The sequence below is a fragment of the Liolophura sinensis genome, chromosome 8 (assembly GCF_032854445.1).
Source record: "Liolophura sinensis isolate JHLJ2023 chromosome 8, CUHK_Ljap_v2, whole genome shotgun sequence".
In the NCBI taxonomy this organism is placed as follows: Eukaryota; Metazoa; Mollusca; class Polyplacophora; order Chitonida; family Chitonidae; genus Liolophura; species Liolophura sinensis.
This window is the reverse complement of record NC_088302.1, coordinates 20,100,386-20,121,557: the sequence shown is the minus strand read 5'-3', so window position 1 is coordinate 20,121,557 and position 21,172 is coordinate 20,100,386. Positions and strand designations below refer to the sequence as shown.

The 21,172-nt window shown below is 38.4% G+C and overlaps 1 protein-coding gene across 1 annotated transcript in view; it reads left to right on the top strand.

Moving 5' to 3' along the window:
• The window catches only part of LOC135473810 (transmembrane protease serine 9-like), a 29,014-nt gene extending 8,045 nt beyond the window's left edge, over positions 1-20,969 (top strand). The window contains exons 2-6 of the mRNA XM_064753716.1: positions 11,347-11,521; positions 11,946-12,051; positions 13,883-14,054; positions 16,105-16,241; positions 19,234-20,969. Of these exons, the coding sequence (XP_064609786.1) occupies positions 11,347-11,521; positions 11,946-12,051; positions 13,883-14,054; positions 16,105-16,241; positions 19,234-19,407 (764 nt within the window). The 3' untranslated portion in view covers positions 19,408-20,969. The remainder of the gene's footprint in view (positions 1-11,346; positions 11,522-11,945; positions 12,052-13,882; positions 14,055-16,104; positions 16,242-19,233) is intronic.
• The last annotated feature ends 203 nt before the right edge of the window (positions 20,970-21,172 follow it).

The window sequence follows — 21,172 nt, the reverse complement described above, 5'->3', positions numbered from 1 at the left end:
CTATGTGACTTTCAAGTATATCAATAAACACGATCCGCCCTGGAGAATTGATATAAGATATATGTATACATATATGAAATATTTTTCCCTTCGTGAAGCATTCCCGTAACGGAATAGAGTTCATCACTTTAGCGAATGTTGAAAAGCTACTCGGGCATGCATTGTCTACAATTGCGTTGATGTCAATCTACACATCTTAAGGCTTTACCGAACTTGCGTGATAATAAGAGCATCACTTCTTTTACACATACTTGGCAAAATGACCAGTTGGAATGTCGAGGTCCTATTCGGCTTCAGGTTTCAAGGCTGTAATATTGGTCAACTCTCCCAATCAGCATTCTACACTCATATCTTTGTTTCTTATTCCACATCTATTACATAATTTTAAAACACTTAAAACTGAATACGAACCAATTTTGTTATTATATGTATAAAAAATAGGATCGTAATTATGTGTGCATAAATAAGTGGGCGTGCCATATGGTCAGCCCAATGTTAGACGTCCGTGTTGCATGGTGTGGGTTTATTGTAGTGCCGATTTCCTGTGGTGAATTTGAAAGACACTCTAGTATACGGGAGCCAGTAAATATTTCCCGAGGTAAAATATTTCCTGTGATTAAGGATATTTGTATAAGGGCACCCTTCCTTTTAAAACAGATTCACCATTAGACAGCTGTAACATTACCGATTTGGTGCCAAGTTATCATCATTTATATTCGTTTAAAACAGCCAAATAATCCGCTTACTAAATCGTTGAAATAATCTTGAACCTTGATTATATTACATACCAATGTTGTATATAAATATTCAACTTTCCATTGCTGAGTGAGTGAGTGTTTAGGGTTTATTTTCATTGGTTCATACTGAAATATTTGGAGTATGATATTTGGAGTAAGAACATATAATATTAAACGCATAAATATAGTTTTGGTGTGTGTGGCTTAATGGCATATAGTAACTGTGTTGAAAGGCCTTGGTCAAAGTTTACAAAGAAAAATACACAGTAAATGTCGCAGTGGCAAGTCCAACACGGAGAAACGATGTTATTAGTAAGGTAAATAACATACCATGTTAAATTCCAACGTAGCCCTTAGAACTAACATTGGATCCACTGGCCATAACACTGTTTCTGATTGCGTCATTTTGTATGAATCCAGCGGAGAACCACAGCCTTATCTAGGTTATATTAAGATCAATATTCCATGTTGTTTTTTGCTGTATTTGGATAGGTGCACCAGTGTATCGTCACAGAATGCTTGGCCGTCGTGTCATTATTCAGTTTTCATTTTTAAATATCATTTGACATCAGTGCCATCCCTCAGCATAGCACGAATTGCACAGATTTCCATGCGTGGTGTGTTCCCAATTCTTCCCCCGCCAATGGCTACAGCCCAGGTTTGAGCGTTTGGTGTGACAGCGTTTTGTCGGCTAGACAAGTACAAATTTCATGAAGCACTTCAGTAGTAAATTTGCGATGACCGACAACCCTTGATTCCTGAATGACTCTTAGACTCACAAATAATTGAATAATACAACCGTTTGATACGTAGTGCGTAGTACGAGTGCTGACTTGTTTGTCAGTGTTTTTCTCTCTCACAGCCTTTAAGGAAGCGAACCAATATTGTGTTTGAAGTATGTGAGACCTATTAATAGAGTAAGAAAGAACGGGCCATTTTGCCGTCCGAAACCGCAAGGGGTTTCTCGTATGTGTGGCTCAGATCACAAACAGCAATGGTGTGTTGGGTGCTCGCGGTCAGTGCAAAGTCAAGTGGGCGCCTTTACCTCAAACAATACAGGACTGGCCGTCATTAACATGTATAGAGGCATTATGTAACACCGATCCAAACCAGACCTTAATGTCACCAGTGTAAAGGAACTAACGTAGACATAAGCGCACGAAGGCCTTCAGAGCAATATTTCTTTGCAACATTCCTACAGTCAGTTTTGATTCAAGTCAAAATGTGAAATTTGTTTAACTTTTATTGTTGTTTAACTTTTATTGTTGGTGAATTAATTCAGGAGATCTTAACCTCAAGTCCACAGAGCCAGTTTTTGTTCAAATCAAAATGCGAATTTTGTTAAACTCTTATTGAAGGATTTGAGGAATTAAAATTGGGAATGTGAGCATCAAGTCCGACCTTCATATACCAGTTGTAAACCAAAAATAACGCTCCAAGTCGATAGTTGCAAGACCTATTTCCAAAAACAGCCAAAACACACCAGTTGCAAAAGAATGTGTAAAAAATAATACTTAAATAGTAAATAAGTCAATAGTTTTCAGTTATGCAGGGAAGACAGTCAGTATTATAGGCATGCCATCTAATTCAAATCTCAAACTCGTAGTCAGCGAATGCTGTTTTCAGATAAATGATCTCAGTTTGAACTTCTTGGGTGGTACACTACGCCACATTTTGAACATGGTTTTCGATGGTCCAAACAGATTCCATATGCATCAAAACTCTTTCCTCCTGGTCCACCATAGGCAGCGAACATTTCAACTGCCAGAAGTCTGACAATGTTCGGGAAGGGTAAAGTTGTATCAGACGACTTTACGATTATTAAACGTAATGCTGTGTGATATGTTTCGCACATGATACAAATATTTCTACATTTCAAGGGAACTATCGAGACAAGCTTCGTATATGCATTTCACATTTTATGCATTATAATGGGCAGTGAGAAAAAAAGTATGCAAGGATGAAGATAAGAGGCCTATTCCAACGCTTAACATGTTACCGCTAAAGCCATGAGATCCCAGGCCCCATTATAATTAGGACCATGAGACACCAGGCACCCTTATGATCATAAATCACAACTTAGACCCTGTGCCTTATGAAATGCCAGATGGTAAAACTTGAAATTTACAACATAAAACATGCTGGTTAATCTTTAGTTGTTATAGGGCATATATATTGTACTCATGGCTGTCTTAACATGTGCTTTAATTACAAATGTCTTGAAATAAAAATGATCAGGAAATCTTATTAAAAGAATATCGTCGTTAATTGTCTCGGTATTTACTAAAACAGGTCACCGTCACATTAACGTCAGAAGAAAGTTCTTTCTTTAGTTCTACTATTTATAAAGGTTACCACTCATGGGATGTTACATTTTTTATTGAATTACTTGAATTTCTCATTAATAACATCTATGTGAAATTCGGAGATACCATGTACCAACAGAACATAGGTATTCAAATGGGTACCAGTTTTGGCGGACCTATACCTGTTTTCATATGAGTACGACTATATGCAGAAATTACTTAAAAGTAATATCTTTAAAGCTCGATGCTTTTTATTTACCAAGCAGTATACTGATGATCTACTGGCGTTAAATAACCTCCATATTGCTGAAACGGTGAAGGAAATCCATCCGCCTTCATTGGATTTAAAGGATACAACAGATATTCCCGATGATACATTTAATTTGGATCTATATCTGTACAAAGACGAACAATGTCTTCTTTCACGCCGCTTTTACGACAAAAGGGACAATTTCAATTTTGATATTGTAAATCATCCTTATTTGGACAGCAATATACCAAAGGGTCATGCATATGGCGTATACATATCTCGCCTTGTAGCATTTGTCAGATCTTGCATAAATTGTGATGACGTTAATACTCCATCAAACGGCTTCATTCTAAGTTTCTCAAATTTTACAATGGGTATAACACTCTCGTTGGCAGGTATGGACAGAATCGTCCAGAATCTCTGGCGATCTGCATTGTGATCAACCACACAGACGGCGCTGTTATCCTTATGTACATATCTATCGCGTGCATGGTATTTAACAACATAGATGGCGTTGGTTGCCCAGCGTAACCGTCCATCTTGTAGACAGCTTTATACAGACCAGCATGTCATGTGTAACATCATAGATGGCGCCTCTTGTAGTATGAGATCTTTACATATTAACGGGAAAGACGTAATCGTCCATTACTTTTGAATCACAATCTGTTCGCTTAAGGTCTGTAACGCTCGTCATTTTCGGAATGTATCTAATACCGTTTAACCTGGGGCTAGGGGCCGTAAAGGTAGCCATGCTCATTACATGTGCATGATGCCTTTATGAACAGTTGCAATCAAAGCGCGACTGAGATACTTGTTTACTAGGAATTTGAATCTCTGGCGATCTGCATTGTGATCTACAACAGACGGCGCTGTTATCCTTATGTACATATCTATCGCGTGCATGGTATTCATCAACACAGATGGCGCTGGTTGCCGGGTGTAACAGTCTACCTTGTAGACAGCTTTTATACAGACCAGCATGTCATGTGTAACATCATAGATGGCGCCTCTTGTAGTATGACACCTTTGCATATTAACGAGAAAGACGTAATCGTCCATTACTTTTGAATCACAATCTGTTCGCTTAAGGTCTGTAACGCTCGTCATTTTCGACCTGTATCTAATACCGCTTAACCTTTGGCTAGGGGCCGTGAAGGCGTCATTATATCTGCATAATGCCTTTATGAACATTTGCAATCAAAGCGCGAATGGGATACCTTGTTTAATAGTTATTTGACCTGGAACTCATTCATGGACATATGTGATATGGAATTCATGCCTGAAATATCAACTGTCTGCCGGCATCATTGAAAACTGATGACCGCTTCTCTCTTGTGTGTTACCGGATTTATTTCCTATTTCTATAATTTCTTACATACCTTTGTCTTTGGGAGCTAGTGTTAAACGTTGTTTTGGAAATGGATCTTGCGATTATAGAATTGGAACGCCCTATACGGACTACGGATTGTATACGAATGTCGGACATAACGCTTATATTTTTATATATGCTACTGAAAGACATGGCCATTGGCAGGTAAAGCCTGTCAAAACAGAAATGATGAAAGTGACTGTCTCTTAACGCTGATAGTCTTGAAACTTTGTCAAAGTTACATGAAAAAAAGATATGGCTGGCATAAATAGTCTCAGAAGGGAACATATGAGTTTAAGGTGCTTGGGGACGTGTAAGTTACTACGATTTATGCATTTACATGAACAGTCAGAATAAAACCCTGACAGGTAAATTGACAAGAGGCCGTCTTTCACCGGTTACGTGTGACCATTTGCAAGCTATCACACTGTCGTCGCTGCTCTTGTTTCACTCTCTATGCTGTACGTCTTCAATTATATTACTTCTCTTTGGTTAAAAGCGCAAACACAGCTGATGGTTCCCCGTGTTTCCATTTTTGTTATGTTAGTCAATTACCCTACAAGAGCATGTTCTTAAACGCCAATGTAAGAAAGAGTTTCTATGTTCGATTTGACACACAATGCTGACAAGAGCAGAAGGGCATGTTGTTTTCCTAACTACATATAAAGTCTTTATTTGACATTATGTTATATATGATGGTATGCTCCTGGTCTATACCCCCCTGAAGACAACACATGTTTTTTCCAAAAGGAGTCAGAGGGTAAAGGTCATCTAAACATTGGTCTGTATAAATACGCATGTTGAATTGTTCGAATTGACTTCTCATCTTACGCACACATATAGGCTTGATGAGACACCTGGGAGAATTCTCAAATATCACACAAGCAACGCTGTTTGTTAATTAAACGTGATCTCGAACAGCAACTGGAGAGTCTTAGAAGAAGAAAAGGATGGAATGATATACAGAAATCGGTAAACTGTGCCCTACTACAGAAATCGTTGCTGTTATTTGCGTGTTGAAAAACAGAAACTTCGGTGAAATGACACTTGTCTTGATCAGAAAGATTACAAGATTCCTAGCCTTATCGATTCTTATCTGGGAATTATTTTAATATTTTACAGATATAACTTGATTTTCCTAAAAGCATAGAAATGCGATTATGCACTGCTGGAATAATGTGGGAGACAGGTAACGTTAAGCTTTGATGGGCTTTTTATGCCATGTAGAACCAAAACATAAAACAAAACGTAGACAGTTTGGGATACGCACAACTTTTAAGTTGAGTTACATGGATACCCTTCTTCAAAACTGTCTGTACCCCTTGTATATCAATCATCGATATTGTATCCCTAGGCTTTTGGTGCTAACGTAGATAACACATGTGAAGGGATGGATATTTCCTTAAATTTTAAATAGTCTGTGGTCAGGTACAAGTCGATTCTAACAAATTTCAGCAGGGACAATTATGTGTACCATGTTTATATCATCTTTGTACCTACATTTTTAACATGTACGAAATTATGTACCTTTGATGAACAATTTGATTACATCTTGAGCTACACAAACACGTGTACAAAGCGGTACACGTTTGCTTTTTGAGAGTGCAGGTGGATACAATTAACTAATCTGCGTAGAGGGATACACTTAATTATTACAATATTACAGTTCATGGAGAGGGATACACTTGACTGTTGCACTAATATAGTTTATGGAGAGGGATACACTTAAGTGTTACACTATTTCTAGTTATAGCAGAGGGATACATTTAACTGTTACACTATTATAGTTTATGGACAGGGATACACTTAACTGTTGCACTATTGTAGTTTATAAAGTTTATGGTTAAAATACCCTTAACTATTATACTATAGTCTGTAAAGGGGACAACGTCGGTGTACCTTGACCTTGGGGGGATTTGACCTGAAGCTTTCTTCCAAACTGCGGGAATGCTTAAGACTGGCAAGGGAAAATAATTTGGCAGGTTGCTAAAACAGAAGATGAGCCCTAATCCTTAGGGTTACCAATGACTTGTTGTTAACTCCCTGCCTAGGAATGTCCGCAAGCAATGAACGCTGAACACGGGATTCAACCGCTGCGGTGTTCTCAGAAATCTGCCGATAATCTTCCCCACGAATTAGTCCACGTTTTTTGGGATCATTTATTTACAATTGCACTAACCCTGCGATGAAATATGAGATGCCAGAGCAAACATTCCACTGACCTTCGCATTATTAACATGTTTTATCTAATCCTGCAAGGCATGTCTGGCCAACAGGTGTCTATGATTCGAATGTATGGCAGCTGTAACTAAAGATATAGCGGTGTGGCTATAATTGTGTAAACCATATGATTAATGAAAACAGAAATCCTGTCTGACGAAGGAAAGCGTAAACTGTCCGGGAAGTTGCAGAGCTATGTGGGCGATAGGGAAATCGAAAATGGTTTCCAGCTACTGAGATGCCTGTTGCTACGAGAGGAATAACGTGGTGGGAGTATATTCTTCCATCCTTGTGTTTAACCTACTTGATTAATCAAAACAAAAATCATCTGATGGAAGAAAGCATAAACTCTGGGAGAGTTGCGGGCGTTAGGGAAATTGGCTGCGGTTTCCAGCCCTCTTGCCTCACGTGTTCCACCACCTTACTCAGCTCACACAAGCTCTAGAATAGCCGTAAACATTTTAAAATGCTTAGGTTAATCAGCAAATATTATTTGTTGACATCTCAGGGGATTAATGTGGTTTCGCTCCGGCCGTTCTGCGGATGTTCGAGTTTAGCCGTGCTTTTATAAATGTGATTTTCAAATATTAATTCTCGGGTAAAATACGTGGACATGACATCTTACACATGCGCACTTAATACCACGCACTATGGTGGCTAACCCGAGCAAATCCGGAAGAGAAGAAGGAAAAAACGCGAGTATATATGCAGGGTTAGACGGAGAGTCTGATTTCAGTGGAACTAAGCTTGTAATCTCGTATCCTCGTGTGCAATTGACTGCCGCTGCTGTTTTTGCAACTTGTTTACTATTAAAATACCCGTCTTGCTGACAGTTGTATGATGATACCTATTGGATGTTTTTCTACAGCAGATTTTAGGTCAATCTCAGCCTCATTTGTAATTTTACAATCCAACACATCCGATATACCACCACCCCTTCTTCATTCCAGGTGAAAGCAATTGTGACGTCATGACATCACAGAAAGATTCTGCATTTTTACCAATGCATGGGACATCCGGTTGAGCTATTTGCAACAAAACTGCTTCTGATTAGTCGATTGCGTGTTTTTGATTGACAGTTCAGAAAGGTCTATTTAAGCGTCCAGTCTGACATTGATAAACAACTCTTAAACCATTCAGGGTTTCGATAATCTCAAGACCCATTTCCAGAAGCAATTAAAAACATTATTCCCCAAGGAAACATGTTAGAAATATTTCAGTAAATAACTGGAATCATGTTAAAGAGAAGCTCGTAATATGCAAATATCGAAACTTAAATGACCGCGCATTACAGTTTTTATATTTGTCGGGCAATTACTAGAAAAACAATTGATACGCCACCTTCTGGAAATGATGTGTGGGCAAAATATTTGGAGCTCTTTGACTTCTGCATGTAGTATCTGCTTGCATGTCAAAGGAAAACTTAATGCCAATATACATTTGATGTCTCCTATTTAAGTCGGAAACCCCTGTCTGAAAGCAGTGTTATAACTGATATCATCAATTACTTCACTGATATAGAAGAAAGATTTATCTTTGAACGGTGGTTGTATCGGTCCAAACTGTAGTAATATTAGGCTACGTAGTGTGATGTGTACCCTACGTTCCACATTGTATTGATGAATATTTGCAGGAATAAATATTGACGAGTGTGTTTATCAAACGTCAGCAAGTTAGCTGTTGACGACAACGTTGAATTTTATAATTGGGAGAATGTTGTGATATACAAACTGAATTGAAACACAAATGTTAGACTTATCCTGAGTGCTTTCAATGCCTTATGTTGAAATGACCTAAACTGGATCCCTAAATGTCATTTATAACATAGTATGTATAAAAAAAAATATATCGTTTTTGTTTTATAAGTCATAAAAGGACCCATGCACTTGATCAAAAGCCAGGAGTAAACGGCTCAAAACAGTCTGATCAAAGCATTTTTACGTTGACAAAATTGCTTTAGTCTGCACAATATAAGACGATTAAAATCATAACTCGATAACCTTATATTATATATGCCAACCACATAAAAAAAACAAACGGGTTCATTTGGCTCCATGAAAGCACACCATTCTGAGTAAATCTAGACCTCTGCCATTTTTTGCGACTGTCATCACTGCATGTGTTTTTGTTGCTAGGCAACGTATAGGTATGTATATGTGTGCATGTAGGTATACTTGGGGTTTAGCGTCGTACTTAACAATTTTTAGTCATATGAAGAAGAGGAATCATTGGGCGTGTGTACATATACTATGTCTTCTTGTGGCAGGGCGAGTCCGTGCCGCCAAAGTGCCGCCGCCACCGAAAATATCATGCTGAAGACCCCCAGACATGACACCTCACCCAGTTATCCTGACACTGGGTCAACCAGCCCTGTTTCCTTGCTCTAACCTCGCAGTGCTGAGCGCCTAGCGATGCAGCAACAAGTACCATTTTTAAAGTTTTTGCTGTGTCCCGACCAAGGACGTATAAATTTACGCATTTACATGAACAGTTAGATTAAAACTCCAAATTGCCAACTATCACTCTACAGTAACTGCTCTACCTCTACTCTCGTTGCTGTAATCTTATACGTTGATAGAAATATTAAATTCGAACAATCGAGTTGATATAGTTTTAGATCAGAACATTCATCCTTGTTATAGAAAACAAAACATTTTGTTGAAGAGCATTATTATAGTAACTGACTTCATTAAAAAAACTGCCTAATGACCAAGGCGTATAATTAACTACAACGAGAATTAATATAATTGAAGGCGTGCAGCATAGAGAGTAAAACCAGAACAGCGACGACAATGTGATAGCTAGCAAATGGTCACACGTAACCGGTGAAATAAGGCCTCTTGTCATTTTACCTCAGTCAAGGTTTTATCATAACTATTCATGTAAATGCATAAATAGTAGCAATCAAAGAATTTTTTATATGTGTGATAATGTATTTCTTGTAATGTTACATGTTGTGAACGTCTCTGTTACATAAGCCAAGGAATGATACCAGTATTTTTCATAGCGATTTGAGCCATTAATGTCTACAATGCTATAAATAAGTATTTTGTATGTGCCCAGTTGTGCAATTAAGTGGATGTGTGTTTACACAATGTTACGGATGTGTGTTTTTGTGTTTACATAAAATTCAGGCCATCGTTCTGTTTTATAGCAATTTTTAACCCCGCTTAATTTGGGTTATGGTGGTATAAGTATTGTGTATTAACGTGATTGGTGTTTTACGCCGTACTTAAAAATATTTTACTTATAAGACGGGGGCCAGCATTGTAGTGGGAGGAAACCGGAGAGATCCGGTTAAAGCCCACAGGTTTTAGAAAGTTGCAATAAAAGGACAATCTGATACACCTGGATGTTCTCAACATTTAACATTGGAAATCTGATCTTGATTAGTTGTCTGGAATCTAGCTAGGTTTTGTCCGGAGCCAAAGGAAACTGATCAATGCCAGTTAATGACACAGAGCAGTGTCACGGCTCGGTGAGTAAGAGTGAGTGCTTGGGGTTTTCAGCGAGTGAGAAGCGCGACCCCAAAGCACAAGGTGATTGTTCAATCCCAGACTTCGACAGGAAGAATTTGTGAATTTCATTGCTCCTTCTGTTCATGGAGCCCTGGTGAAAAGGAGGCGTCGACTGTACTCATGTGACGATTTACGCATTCTAACGATCATAGAAGACGACTGGTTTTCCACTAATGTGGTGTGCAATCTTACGTCAAACGTAGGCAAGTTCGTCAGTAATTTGCCAAGAGGTTGACGGTTTACTCTGGGCACATCGGTATCCTCTAGCTATTTAAAACACCATCATATAAGTGAAAAATTTGTGAGTATGCCGTCAATCAGTCAATCAATCAATCAGTCATTCTCCTTTTCATGTATATGACCAGATCTGTGTGCTTTGTACGTATGTTTGCGTGTGGGACTTTGCGATGAGGCTGTGTCTGAAATGCCCTGCGATTATTGATCTTAGACGTCAATATCTACACTATAATGATGTCGGTTGTGACGATTGGAATGGTCATGTGAAAAACCATGTTTATAACCAAATTACCACAAGTAGTCACTGTCGTAACATGACCCAAATAATGAGAAAAGCCACGCTGATAACAAATATGTCACAAGTAAACAAAGACATGACATGACCCGAATAATGCGGAAAGACATGTTTATAACCAAACTGCCCCAACTAGTCTATGCTACGACGACTCAAATAATGCGAAAAGCCAAATTCATGACTACGTAAATCATGTTTGTATTCAAAATGCCACAATTAGTCACTTCCATGCCATGAGCCAAATAATGCAAAAAGCCATAATTATAACAAAAAGGCCACAAGTTTGTATGCATATGTATTTTGGCAAAGTCTTAAAGGTCCCAATACTACTGATTTAGCTGGCCGCCTGTCCGTATATATTTTTTTACTTTATTGGATTTTTAAAAACTAAACCTATTGTTGTCTATGTTTCAGCTAATGTGGAGTGCGGTGTTGCTATCTCTCACCTGATCGTTGGGGGTTTGCCGTCTGTTGAGGGCCGCTGGCCCTGGATGGTTTCCCTCAGGCTGACCTGGGCTAAAAGGCATGTGTGTGGAGGAACTTTACTACATCCTCGCTGGGTTGCCACTGCAGCTCACTGTGTGTTTGGGTAAGGGGATCTTTGACAACAGAGTAGGAATGGAGTAAAATGAAGTAAGATTCTAAACTAAAACTGTGGAGAAATATGTCCTCGTTTTGAAATTGAACGGACTCATTTTGTCACTCAGAGTTTAGTTTTTAAAACCCGATTAGTCAGTATGTAAGATTTTAAGCATCGTCGTAAATGAAGAAAATCTATACGTTTAATTTTTTAAAATGAAGCAGACTCGACTGTGAAGTAAAATAATTTAGCTCTTGAAACCAAATTATAACTCTATTAATGAATAAGGTATTATTTTCTCATGATTTCCATTTGCCCTATTAATCGAATTGATTCCCAAATTTGTTTGGTCTGTATGTATAGGAAATTTAGCAATGCATAAACACAACTTCACATTTTCTGTCTGACGTCCAGTATTTTGAATACTTCTCAGGACACGTTTTGAAAAAGTAGAAAACTGGAGAGCAGTTTTGGGAGAATTTCATTTGAAGGAAACAACTGGTCGAGAAATTCATCGGAAAATTGACATGATTGTTCGGGTGAGTAATCGTTGTTTGTTGTGGATTTCGGAGAATACAAGGGGCATTGGACGTTTTTACATTGAAAGTTTTATTCAAAGACAATTCCTTAGGCTCAAATAATTGCTGTCAATTGTACGTTTAAATTGCCACCTTAGCGAACAGATTAGAAAACATTTATTGTATTTAAATAGTATTACGTCAGCTGTGAAATGTTCCCAGTATTCTTTAATCCAGTTAGACAGGATTTCGGTAAGTGATCTAAATAAAGCGATATAATATATAAAGCCGCCCCTTTCTTAAAGACTTTACTGCATAGCTTCAAACACAAGAATTAATTAACCAAAGGTCATTAAAAGGGCATAAAGCAAAACAGCCATGTAATTTTGCAACGTTTAAGCATGAAAACATGGATATTCGTTATTATGTGTACTGCAGTGAAACGGTAGACAGTGGATCACAAGAAAAGGTATGGTGTACAGCTTAATTTTGTGCAGCACCGTCTGTGGTTAAGACTGTCTACAGTTTAAGCGTCCAGATACACGTGTGAACCCTCCTCTTGTGCCTACCTGTTGTGTTTTTCTTTTGTTACGGGATCTAAAAATCGTAGACATTTTCATGGTTGTGCAAAACATGGTTCGTCGGAAATTTAAGTCACATCCGTTGGCGAGAAGGTGCGTTGGTGAGATTCTCGAACTCTTATAAAAAATCACCTAGAGCGTTCAGGACATAACAAAATAGGCAAAATAGGAAAGGCCTGTATCCAGTGTGCTTTGCTAATTTACATTCCTAAAGCAGCTTGCGTCAGCATTGGAAACGCACTCCTTTAGCTTTGGGGTATCGATTATCTAGTTAGAAAGTGCCAAATATATATGTATGCAAGGTAAGCCAGGGATGAAGCATACCGGCAATCGCGATGTGCGTGCCCTATGTGTTTCTTTTTAAAAAATCTCCCAAAATACGAAAGAAAACGTATCCATCAGTCTATCACAAATCTGAACTAGTTAGGATGTAATTTAAAATTTGGGCACAGGATATTGCATTACAGTTCTAACCCATGTTAAAAACTAGACTGTAGTCAACATATATTGGAACTTTTGTTTTGATGCTGCCTCGGTGTTGAGTGTGATAAAATGAACTTTTTTTTAAGGTGTGTTGCTTGTTGTTGTGGATCTAGATTAATAATAATTAGGGTGTAATTGGTTATGGTAAAGAGTTAAAGATACTAAAACGATCCGCCTGATATGTGCACTATATACTAAAGAATGAGCTTTCAAACATTGAGGAGCTTTTTTTTTAATATCCAGGGCTGTTATAATTCAAAACACATGCCGCTTGAATACAGATTTTGGCCATGCTCTAGAGCTTCTAAATTAAAACTACCCAACATGTGTAAAGATTTTGGAGCACAATGTATAAGTAGAACGCCTTTTGACAATGCATTGTATGCCAATTTGTCTTAAACATTGAGATTGTCACCATATGGTAGAAATGTAGCCTTCGTCGGGTTAAGTTAAAATCATTTATTTCACACGAAAACCATATACGTGTATAACATTTTCGATCGCAGTGTAGGGTACCGTTCTCCTAAATCATATCTACATAATTTTATAGACGGACTATAAAACGATTAACCATGTGTAAGGGTTTGGATCAAAATGTTTTTGGCCTTGCTTTGATGGCAGTTCTGTTTTATAGGTAAACCAATCAACATGTGTAAAGCTTTAAGACCACTATGTAGTACAATAAAACCAGTCAGCACGTATAGATGATTTGCGTCAGTTCATTATTGAAATCAAACATCACATTAAGGTTACATATCATGTTAATAAATTTCGAATTTCTCTTATAGCACCCAGACTTTGTGAACGGACTGAACTACCCTAATGACATCGCCCTGATGCGTCTGGACCGCCCCGTTGACGTGACAGGGTCCTCGGTCCGCCAAGCCTGCACTCCCAGCATCGACATGGAATTCAACCCTACCGACGACTGCTTTATCATGGGATGGGGAGAAACAAGAGGTATGGAAGATGCCGATATTCTCACAATTAGACACAGCAAGACTTTAATCGCATGGTACCGTGTGATAATTACTCAGTGCAGTGTGACAACTGCAGTACACTGTGTGATAGGTGTGTTTTACTGTGTGATAGGTGTGTTGTACTGTGTGATAACTGTGTTGTACTGTGTGATAACAGTGTTGTACTTTGTGATAAGTATGTTGTGTTATGTGTAATGTGACAACTACTGTGGTGTGTAATAGATGAGCAGTATTTTGTGAAAACTGCAGTACTATAACTGCACTGTACTGTATGGTAATTGTAGTGCACTGTATGACAGCTGTACTGTACTGTTTGATAACTCTACCCTACTGCGTGGTAATTGTAGTGCACTGTATGACAACTGTACTGTATTGTATGATAACTGTACTGTTCTGTGTTGTAATTGTAGTGCACTGTATGACAACTGCACTGCACTGTATGATAACTGTACTGTACTGTGTGGTAACTCCACTGTACTATATGATAACTGTACTGTAGTGTGTGGTAACTCTACTATACCGTGTGGTAATTGTAGTGCACCGAATGACAACTGTACAGTGTGGTAGGTGTAGTGCGCTGTATGACAACTGTACTGCACTGTATGATAACTGTACTGTACTATATGATAACTGTACTGTACAGTGTGGTAACTGAACTGTACTGTGATAACAGTGATTCATTATGATACCTCTGTTGTGTGATATCTGAGCTGCAGTGTGTGATATCTATGCTGTTTCGTGTGATAGTTGAGCTTTACTGTGCAATGACTGCAATGCACTGTGTGATAACTGTGTTTTACTGTGTAATGACCGTATTCTGTGATAAATCTGCACAACACTGAGCAGAAGGCGAACAGTGCTATGCGCTTTCTACAAAGCACATTCCTTTTCAAAACTGTAACACTGCCTTGACTGATGATGCATACGCGTTTTCTTTTAGAGGACAATGATAACTGCGATGCACTTACCTTTTCATAGACTAGGGTTCATTCTGGAGTGTTATGATGTTTCTCAACGTTACCTGTAGCCTTGAATGACAACAAAAAGTACACTGAAAATGCAACATTTTTCAGGATTAATCGTTAAGCCCTACAGACTTCATACTTGTCAATTTTGGCGGCGAAAGTTTGAACGTGGATGCTACAAAGAGCTTTGTAAAGGTTTTTGAAAGCCGTCCACAAGAGTTGTGTGTGTTTGTAGTATTACGAAACTCTAATGAACAGAAAGTCTTTGAATTCAATATCTATTAAGCACCAGGGGGTTTGAATCATTGTTAGTTTTACCGCAAGGGAAGATTTATCATTGGATACATGTGCCAGACGAAGTATTATGAGAACTGTTGCTTTATGTTTCTTGCAAACTGAGAACAAAGTCTTCGGAAATAGAATTTACCATCAGTACTCATTACAAATGTAGGAGAGAAAGCGTCCTCTACAATGTGTGTTCAAATAATACAAATTAGTTTCATTGTAGGACTTGAAGTGACCCATTTAATGGAGGACTTAAAGTTGATTGATTTATTTGCCGTCTGTGATAGACGCAGCAAAACTCGCTGCAATATAGAACTCCGGTTTATAAACCCGCAAGATTTACATGGTGTAACTGTTGAGAGAAATGTTTAGCAGAAAGTTTTGTCATTGAGACAACAGAGGCTGCTGTAGACTCTCGGGCTGCTGTGAACGGTTTTGCCAGGCGGTTCTTTTGACAGCTAAGACATTTTACATATAATTATCGAGTTATTCTACATAAGCGACTGCTAAGTTGACACAACCCAAAACGTGATTCACGAACAAGTAATTGCTGCTATTCGCCATCCTGTGTGCACATGTATATATCAACTGTCCAGGTTAAAATGTGGATGTTTGAAAAAAAAATTTATAGAGAAACCAAGAAAAGAAAAAAACAAACACTTACAAAAAATTTGGATAAATGTTCGTTGTAGAATTATCATAGATTATTTCTCTTTTTTCATCCTCGTTTTTATTTTTTCGGAATTTTTTATTTGTTCAGTTTTAATCTGGTTGTTTCAGAGTACACGGAACAAACTATTCTCCAAGAGCTTGAAGTACAAGTGAGAACCAGAACGGAATGTCGAATGCGGTGGGGAAGGCGGAGAATTCTTAACTCTCATATATGCGTCGGAAATGGAGAAAATGGCGCGTGCAATGTGAGTATCCAGATCCCCACTGGGCATGCTCCGCTCTTTTACCTTCAAATATCTAAAAAAAACATGAGGAGAAATCAAAAATCTTCAAAACCGGTCAGGTGAAGGTCAAGTGAAGAAACAGGAGAACATATAAAAAAAATTAAAAACAATTTTTCAGTCCGACTTTTTTTTTCAGAAGAGCTTGGTTGTTGCATAGCGAACGCGATCAATACGTATGATTTCCTGTTCCTTTCGATAGCCCAGCAAATGGCTGTTGTTGTGAATTAATGAGAGAGAGAGAGCAATACAGATCGACATAGGAACGATATTACCAATATACCAAAAAGCTGCTATCCATACATAATGTCAGTGCCATTTTGGATTTATTTGAATTGCGAACGATTTTTTTTTCACCAAAATTGTGCGACGAATGACGTTTATATACCCTTGGAGCATTTCTCATCTAGGCCTATATTGATATCCATAACGGATCCGTTTGCCCACAAAGTGATGAGGCTTAACGTAAATAAGAGCGTCAGGAACGGGGCATCGGCTGTAGAGGCTTTTTTGTGAGTAGGGCCCTGAAGAGATTTGACATCTGTTTCAGTTTTTGCCGATCAGCGTTTAGAATAACAGAAATGTTCTTCTGCATTAAGTCTGCATGGCATGAAAGCTGCGCGAATGTTAAATCCGCAAATTATTCGTGTGTGATAAAGACCAAACCGCCGCATGGGTTAACTTCTCCTCAATAATGGCGACTCGGGTCCAAGCTGAACTGACCGGGGTTCTTTTACAAAGCTAAAACGGTTCCAAATGAACACAAATGTGAAAGATTCGTTCAATGGGACTGCAACTGAACTTCTCTCCGTTGATAGGCTCGAGTCTGCTTCACTCGCCATCGCCCAGAAAAATATAGATTACGACACTGAATGTACACCTTCATTGCGTTGACAAACACCGTATTTGGGACAACAATTAAATTTTTGCGAAGAGCAGCCGAACGTGACTCGAATAACACAGTTTGCATGCTCTCCGACGACTTCTGTTACCGGTTACTTCTGTGCTAATTGTGACTTTGTAATTTTCGAACTCAGGACGACAGTCCGTCAGCTTTAAGAAAACTGTTGTGATATTTATTCCTTTTATTTTATGATGTTTGCCAGATTATGATCTTAATATAAATTAAACATTTAATGTACTGTCCTGTTATATCTGTAACTTAGACACACGGACAAAGCACCTTTTAAGAGCTTCCAGACAATAAGTCTGGATATCATCAATAAACCACAAAAAGAATTTAATAGTGTGTTTTACATGCTAAATCCTGGCCCTAGATGGTACAGAGGTGTAAAGTTGTGGCTATACAGATAGCGTGTTACGGTATACGGAGTTTTGGGGACAATCGGAATATAACTCATCCCGCTGGAAAAGTATTTCATTCGCTCTAATCGGCAAATACATTTACTGGGGATCCCACTGGGGATTGCTGTTTTTTGTTTCAGCTAAAAACAACAAAGCATATATAGCTGCAAAAATTAAAAACCATTTAATATGATATCCCTAAACCGAATGGCATAGTCCTTATGGATAAGGGTGGGGGATTTGCTACAGGAATTTTGTGGTGCATTCTCACTTGATCGCTGATGGCGTGTACAAATCTGTCACTGTGATCTTTTCGAGAGTTTTATTTCATGCCACTAGTATTAATTAGTTCTTCTATCTTTGGTGTGGTAATCATGTTTTGGTAATCCACCTTTATTTGCATGGAATTTAGTTCTTCAATTACGTTAGATTATATTTGTAAACAACACAACAAATATCAGCTCAACTTTTTAAAGACTTCAGCACATTAGTTCTGTAAATACGGTCGTGTGTCCAGTTTCAACGATAAATCAATTCTTTATCCATTACTTCATTAAATCTAAAAGACGCCATATACAGAAGGTATATGAGGAAAATGGGATAACGGGTTTCGATTGAAGCGACCCATTAACTTATTTGTTCATGAACGTAATTAGAGTCAAGTTTGTGGTAAGTTCATCTTGGACTAAACTTTGATTCCCTTTAGATTATGTACACCCAGTGATTGAAGGTTAATTTAACGTTCAACACATTTTGGAATATCCAGCTGTTGTGTATGAGAGGTTGAGGTTCATGCCCTACAGGTCTATTGTAGTTTTTGGCATCAGGGGAAGACACCACAGAGCAGCTGTGACTTAGGTCAAAGTTTGAAACTAAGGTTTAGAGGTTTTTCTTTGGACGGTAAGAATTAAAGTTGTGGACAGCTAATGCATGTTGTGTTAAGGCCAGTATAACACAGTTAAAAGAGATTTCAACAGTTTGATTTCCATTAAGAATCTATTCGTGGAATCCATTCATGACAACTAGTGTGTAATGGTCTGTGGCCCTCATTTAAGCCGTATCGACTTTTGGTGGGAAGAAAGGTGTTAATTATTTTACTGAGCTGAGATTTCTCCTGCAAACTTGCTCTTTTTTGCCATAATTTACATGTCGATATCAAAGTTTGGATGACATACAGATCGATTGTAAATTATGGAGTTTTCTTCATCCACGTCGTTTTGTAATTTAAAGGGAATACATGTAATTATTGGTTTGGTGTTTTACGTCGTATTCAAATATATTGCAACTATATTGAAGGCGTATGGGTGGAGGAAACCGTGCGAAACCTGAAGGAAATGCTTCCACCTAGCAAAATGTCTGACAAAGGTGCTTAATTCTACATATGGGTCGTATAATATGGGAAAACCAATAATGGATATGCTTGGAAGATTTGTTCCAAATTATATGGACAATTAATTACACACGGACTGTAGTTTCCTCATAGTTTATGAACCAAGACAATAATTACCTGAGTGTGATCAAACCATACATCTATTATGTAGTATATATATATATAGTAGGTTGAAGCTAGTGAAATCGCATAGCTATGTAAACAAACAAGACTTAAGATTCCTTTGTTGTTGTTGGTTTAATTCTTCCGTCTATGTTTCAGGGTGACTCGGGTGGTCCACTTGTCTGTCAGAGAGGTGGGTATTACTACCTTGTGGGTATCACCTCCTGGGGCGTCAGCGGGTGCCAAACCTCAGGTTACCCCAGCGTTTACTCCAATGTCGCTTACTTCTCCGAGTGGATATCCGACAAAATAGCTGCATATTCTGACGACTAACTCTAGTCATTACTCAGCATAAAAGTTGCTCGAATAACAGAGAAAGCAAGGTCAAGACGAGGTCAAAGGTCAGACGGCTTCGTCGCACAATGGACTGAGAGTTTGCTTGCATCTATAACGCACTGGAGTGGGGCAGATACAGAAGCTAGCGACAAAACACCATCGGAATTTGATGACTTTTAATAGCGACTGACTACCGGAGACAAATTTTAAGACTCTGTTTCGACCAGAAGGCACTCCGACAGAAGAAACTTCCGCCACACTTCAATGTACTAATTCCTTCACTACAGAAATGGATTAAGATTAACCCGGGCATAAAATTTCACCCTGCGTAACTTCTCCCGTAAATTTGCTTACAAACTGACTGAAGGACAAATATTCGCCGGGAATAACCATAAACTCAATGGCGGAGCAATAAGTCGCAGACACATAGACAGCACTGTAATGTACCAGTAAACGCCGTCGCTCAGATCCACTTTCACAAAGCCATCTAAGAACTCATATTCGCTTCACCATGCTAGTGCTTCGCAGGTGAACATTTAAGGAATCCTATTCACAGAAGCCACATTTTGATTCGCAAGACAACAAGGTTAGAAAATAGTTTTTGAAATCATTTATCGATACCTAAAAGCGTTTAGATCGTTTAGTGGCATACATTTTGCGACAAAAACTTCTAGCCTCTCTTTCGACTACTTTGACGTATTTCTAATGAAGCGTAGAGCTATTATTCGAGTGGCTGTTGGTGAAATCTGCCCTCAAGAGTGAGTGCATGTAGTGTGTATCGAGGGAAATAAAAATCGTGGGGGTTGTGTCTGTGATAAACCCTGCGAAACAGCCCGTGTTTAATGCGCAAAAAGATGGTAGCTACTGAATTAAAAGCCATACAACCTGATGTAAATCGGTATGAGGAATTTCTCTTATATAGTTACATGTTATTTTAGTGGACAGATCCGTGCTTTTAGAATTATTTTCTTTAAACAAACTGTTCAACATTTCTGACCATTCAATCCTGGATGCTGGTGGCAAATACAGATTGTGCTAGACTCGATGCCATCTTGTTTAGATTTTCCATATGTTTTTGAATGTAGGTAAATAACTTTGACAAAATACAATGTTTTCATTTGCTGAAGAACGTTAAAAGTCATTAGGTAATATCTTGCCCACATTCTTAGATGTACTGTCTGGAATTTTGACGTCATCCGTCAAAAGAATTACTCTTTTGTCTACAGCCATGTAAAATGTTAGAGTGGCCTCAAACTAAGCAGCCCTCTTTAAAATAACCATTTAAAGGGCATCCAAAGCTATTTCCCCATGTCCATTCCGACACATCAGACTCGCGTCAGAGTATGGAACTGTTTTTGTATCTTCTTTGTCGCTGTTTTACTTTCTCACTGAGGTGCCTTTGTGCACGTCATTTTCCTGGCTGTCGTTGTTCAAGGAGCGACCGTATACTGCTGGTCGGAAGATAAACGTCTATGTGTTTTTCTAAGCCGATGTGATATCAGCAACTTTACCCCGTGTATATACTGTACAATAATAAATATATATGATGTATGATGTTTCTAAGGGAAACTGGGTGATAAAAATAAAGACACCAAGCGACATATTTCCTGTTATGTGTTCATATTACTTGACCGTTAAACCCTCTTTTGATTATATTTTTTTAAGTCTTCGCTGGATTCGTCGACTAAACTAAACGCTCAAATCCAGCTCTGTCTGGTTCTCATATGGCCTTATGCCCGGAGCTTTCCACCTTAGAGGAGCA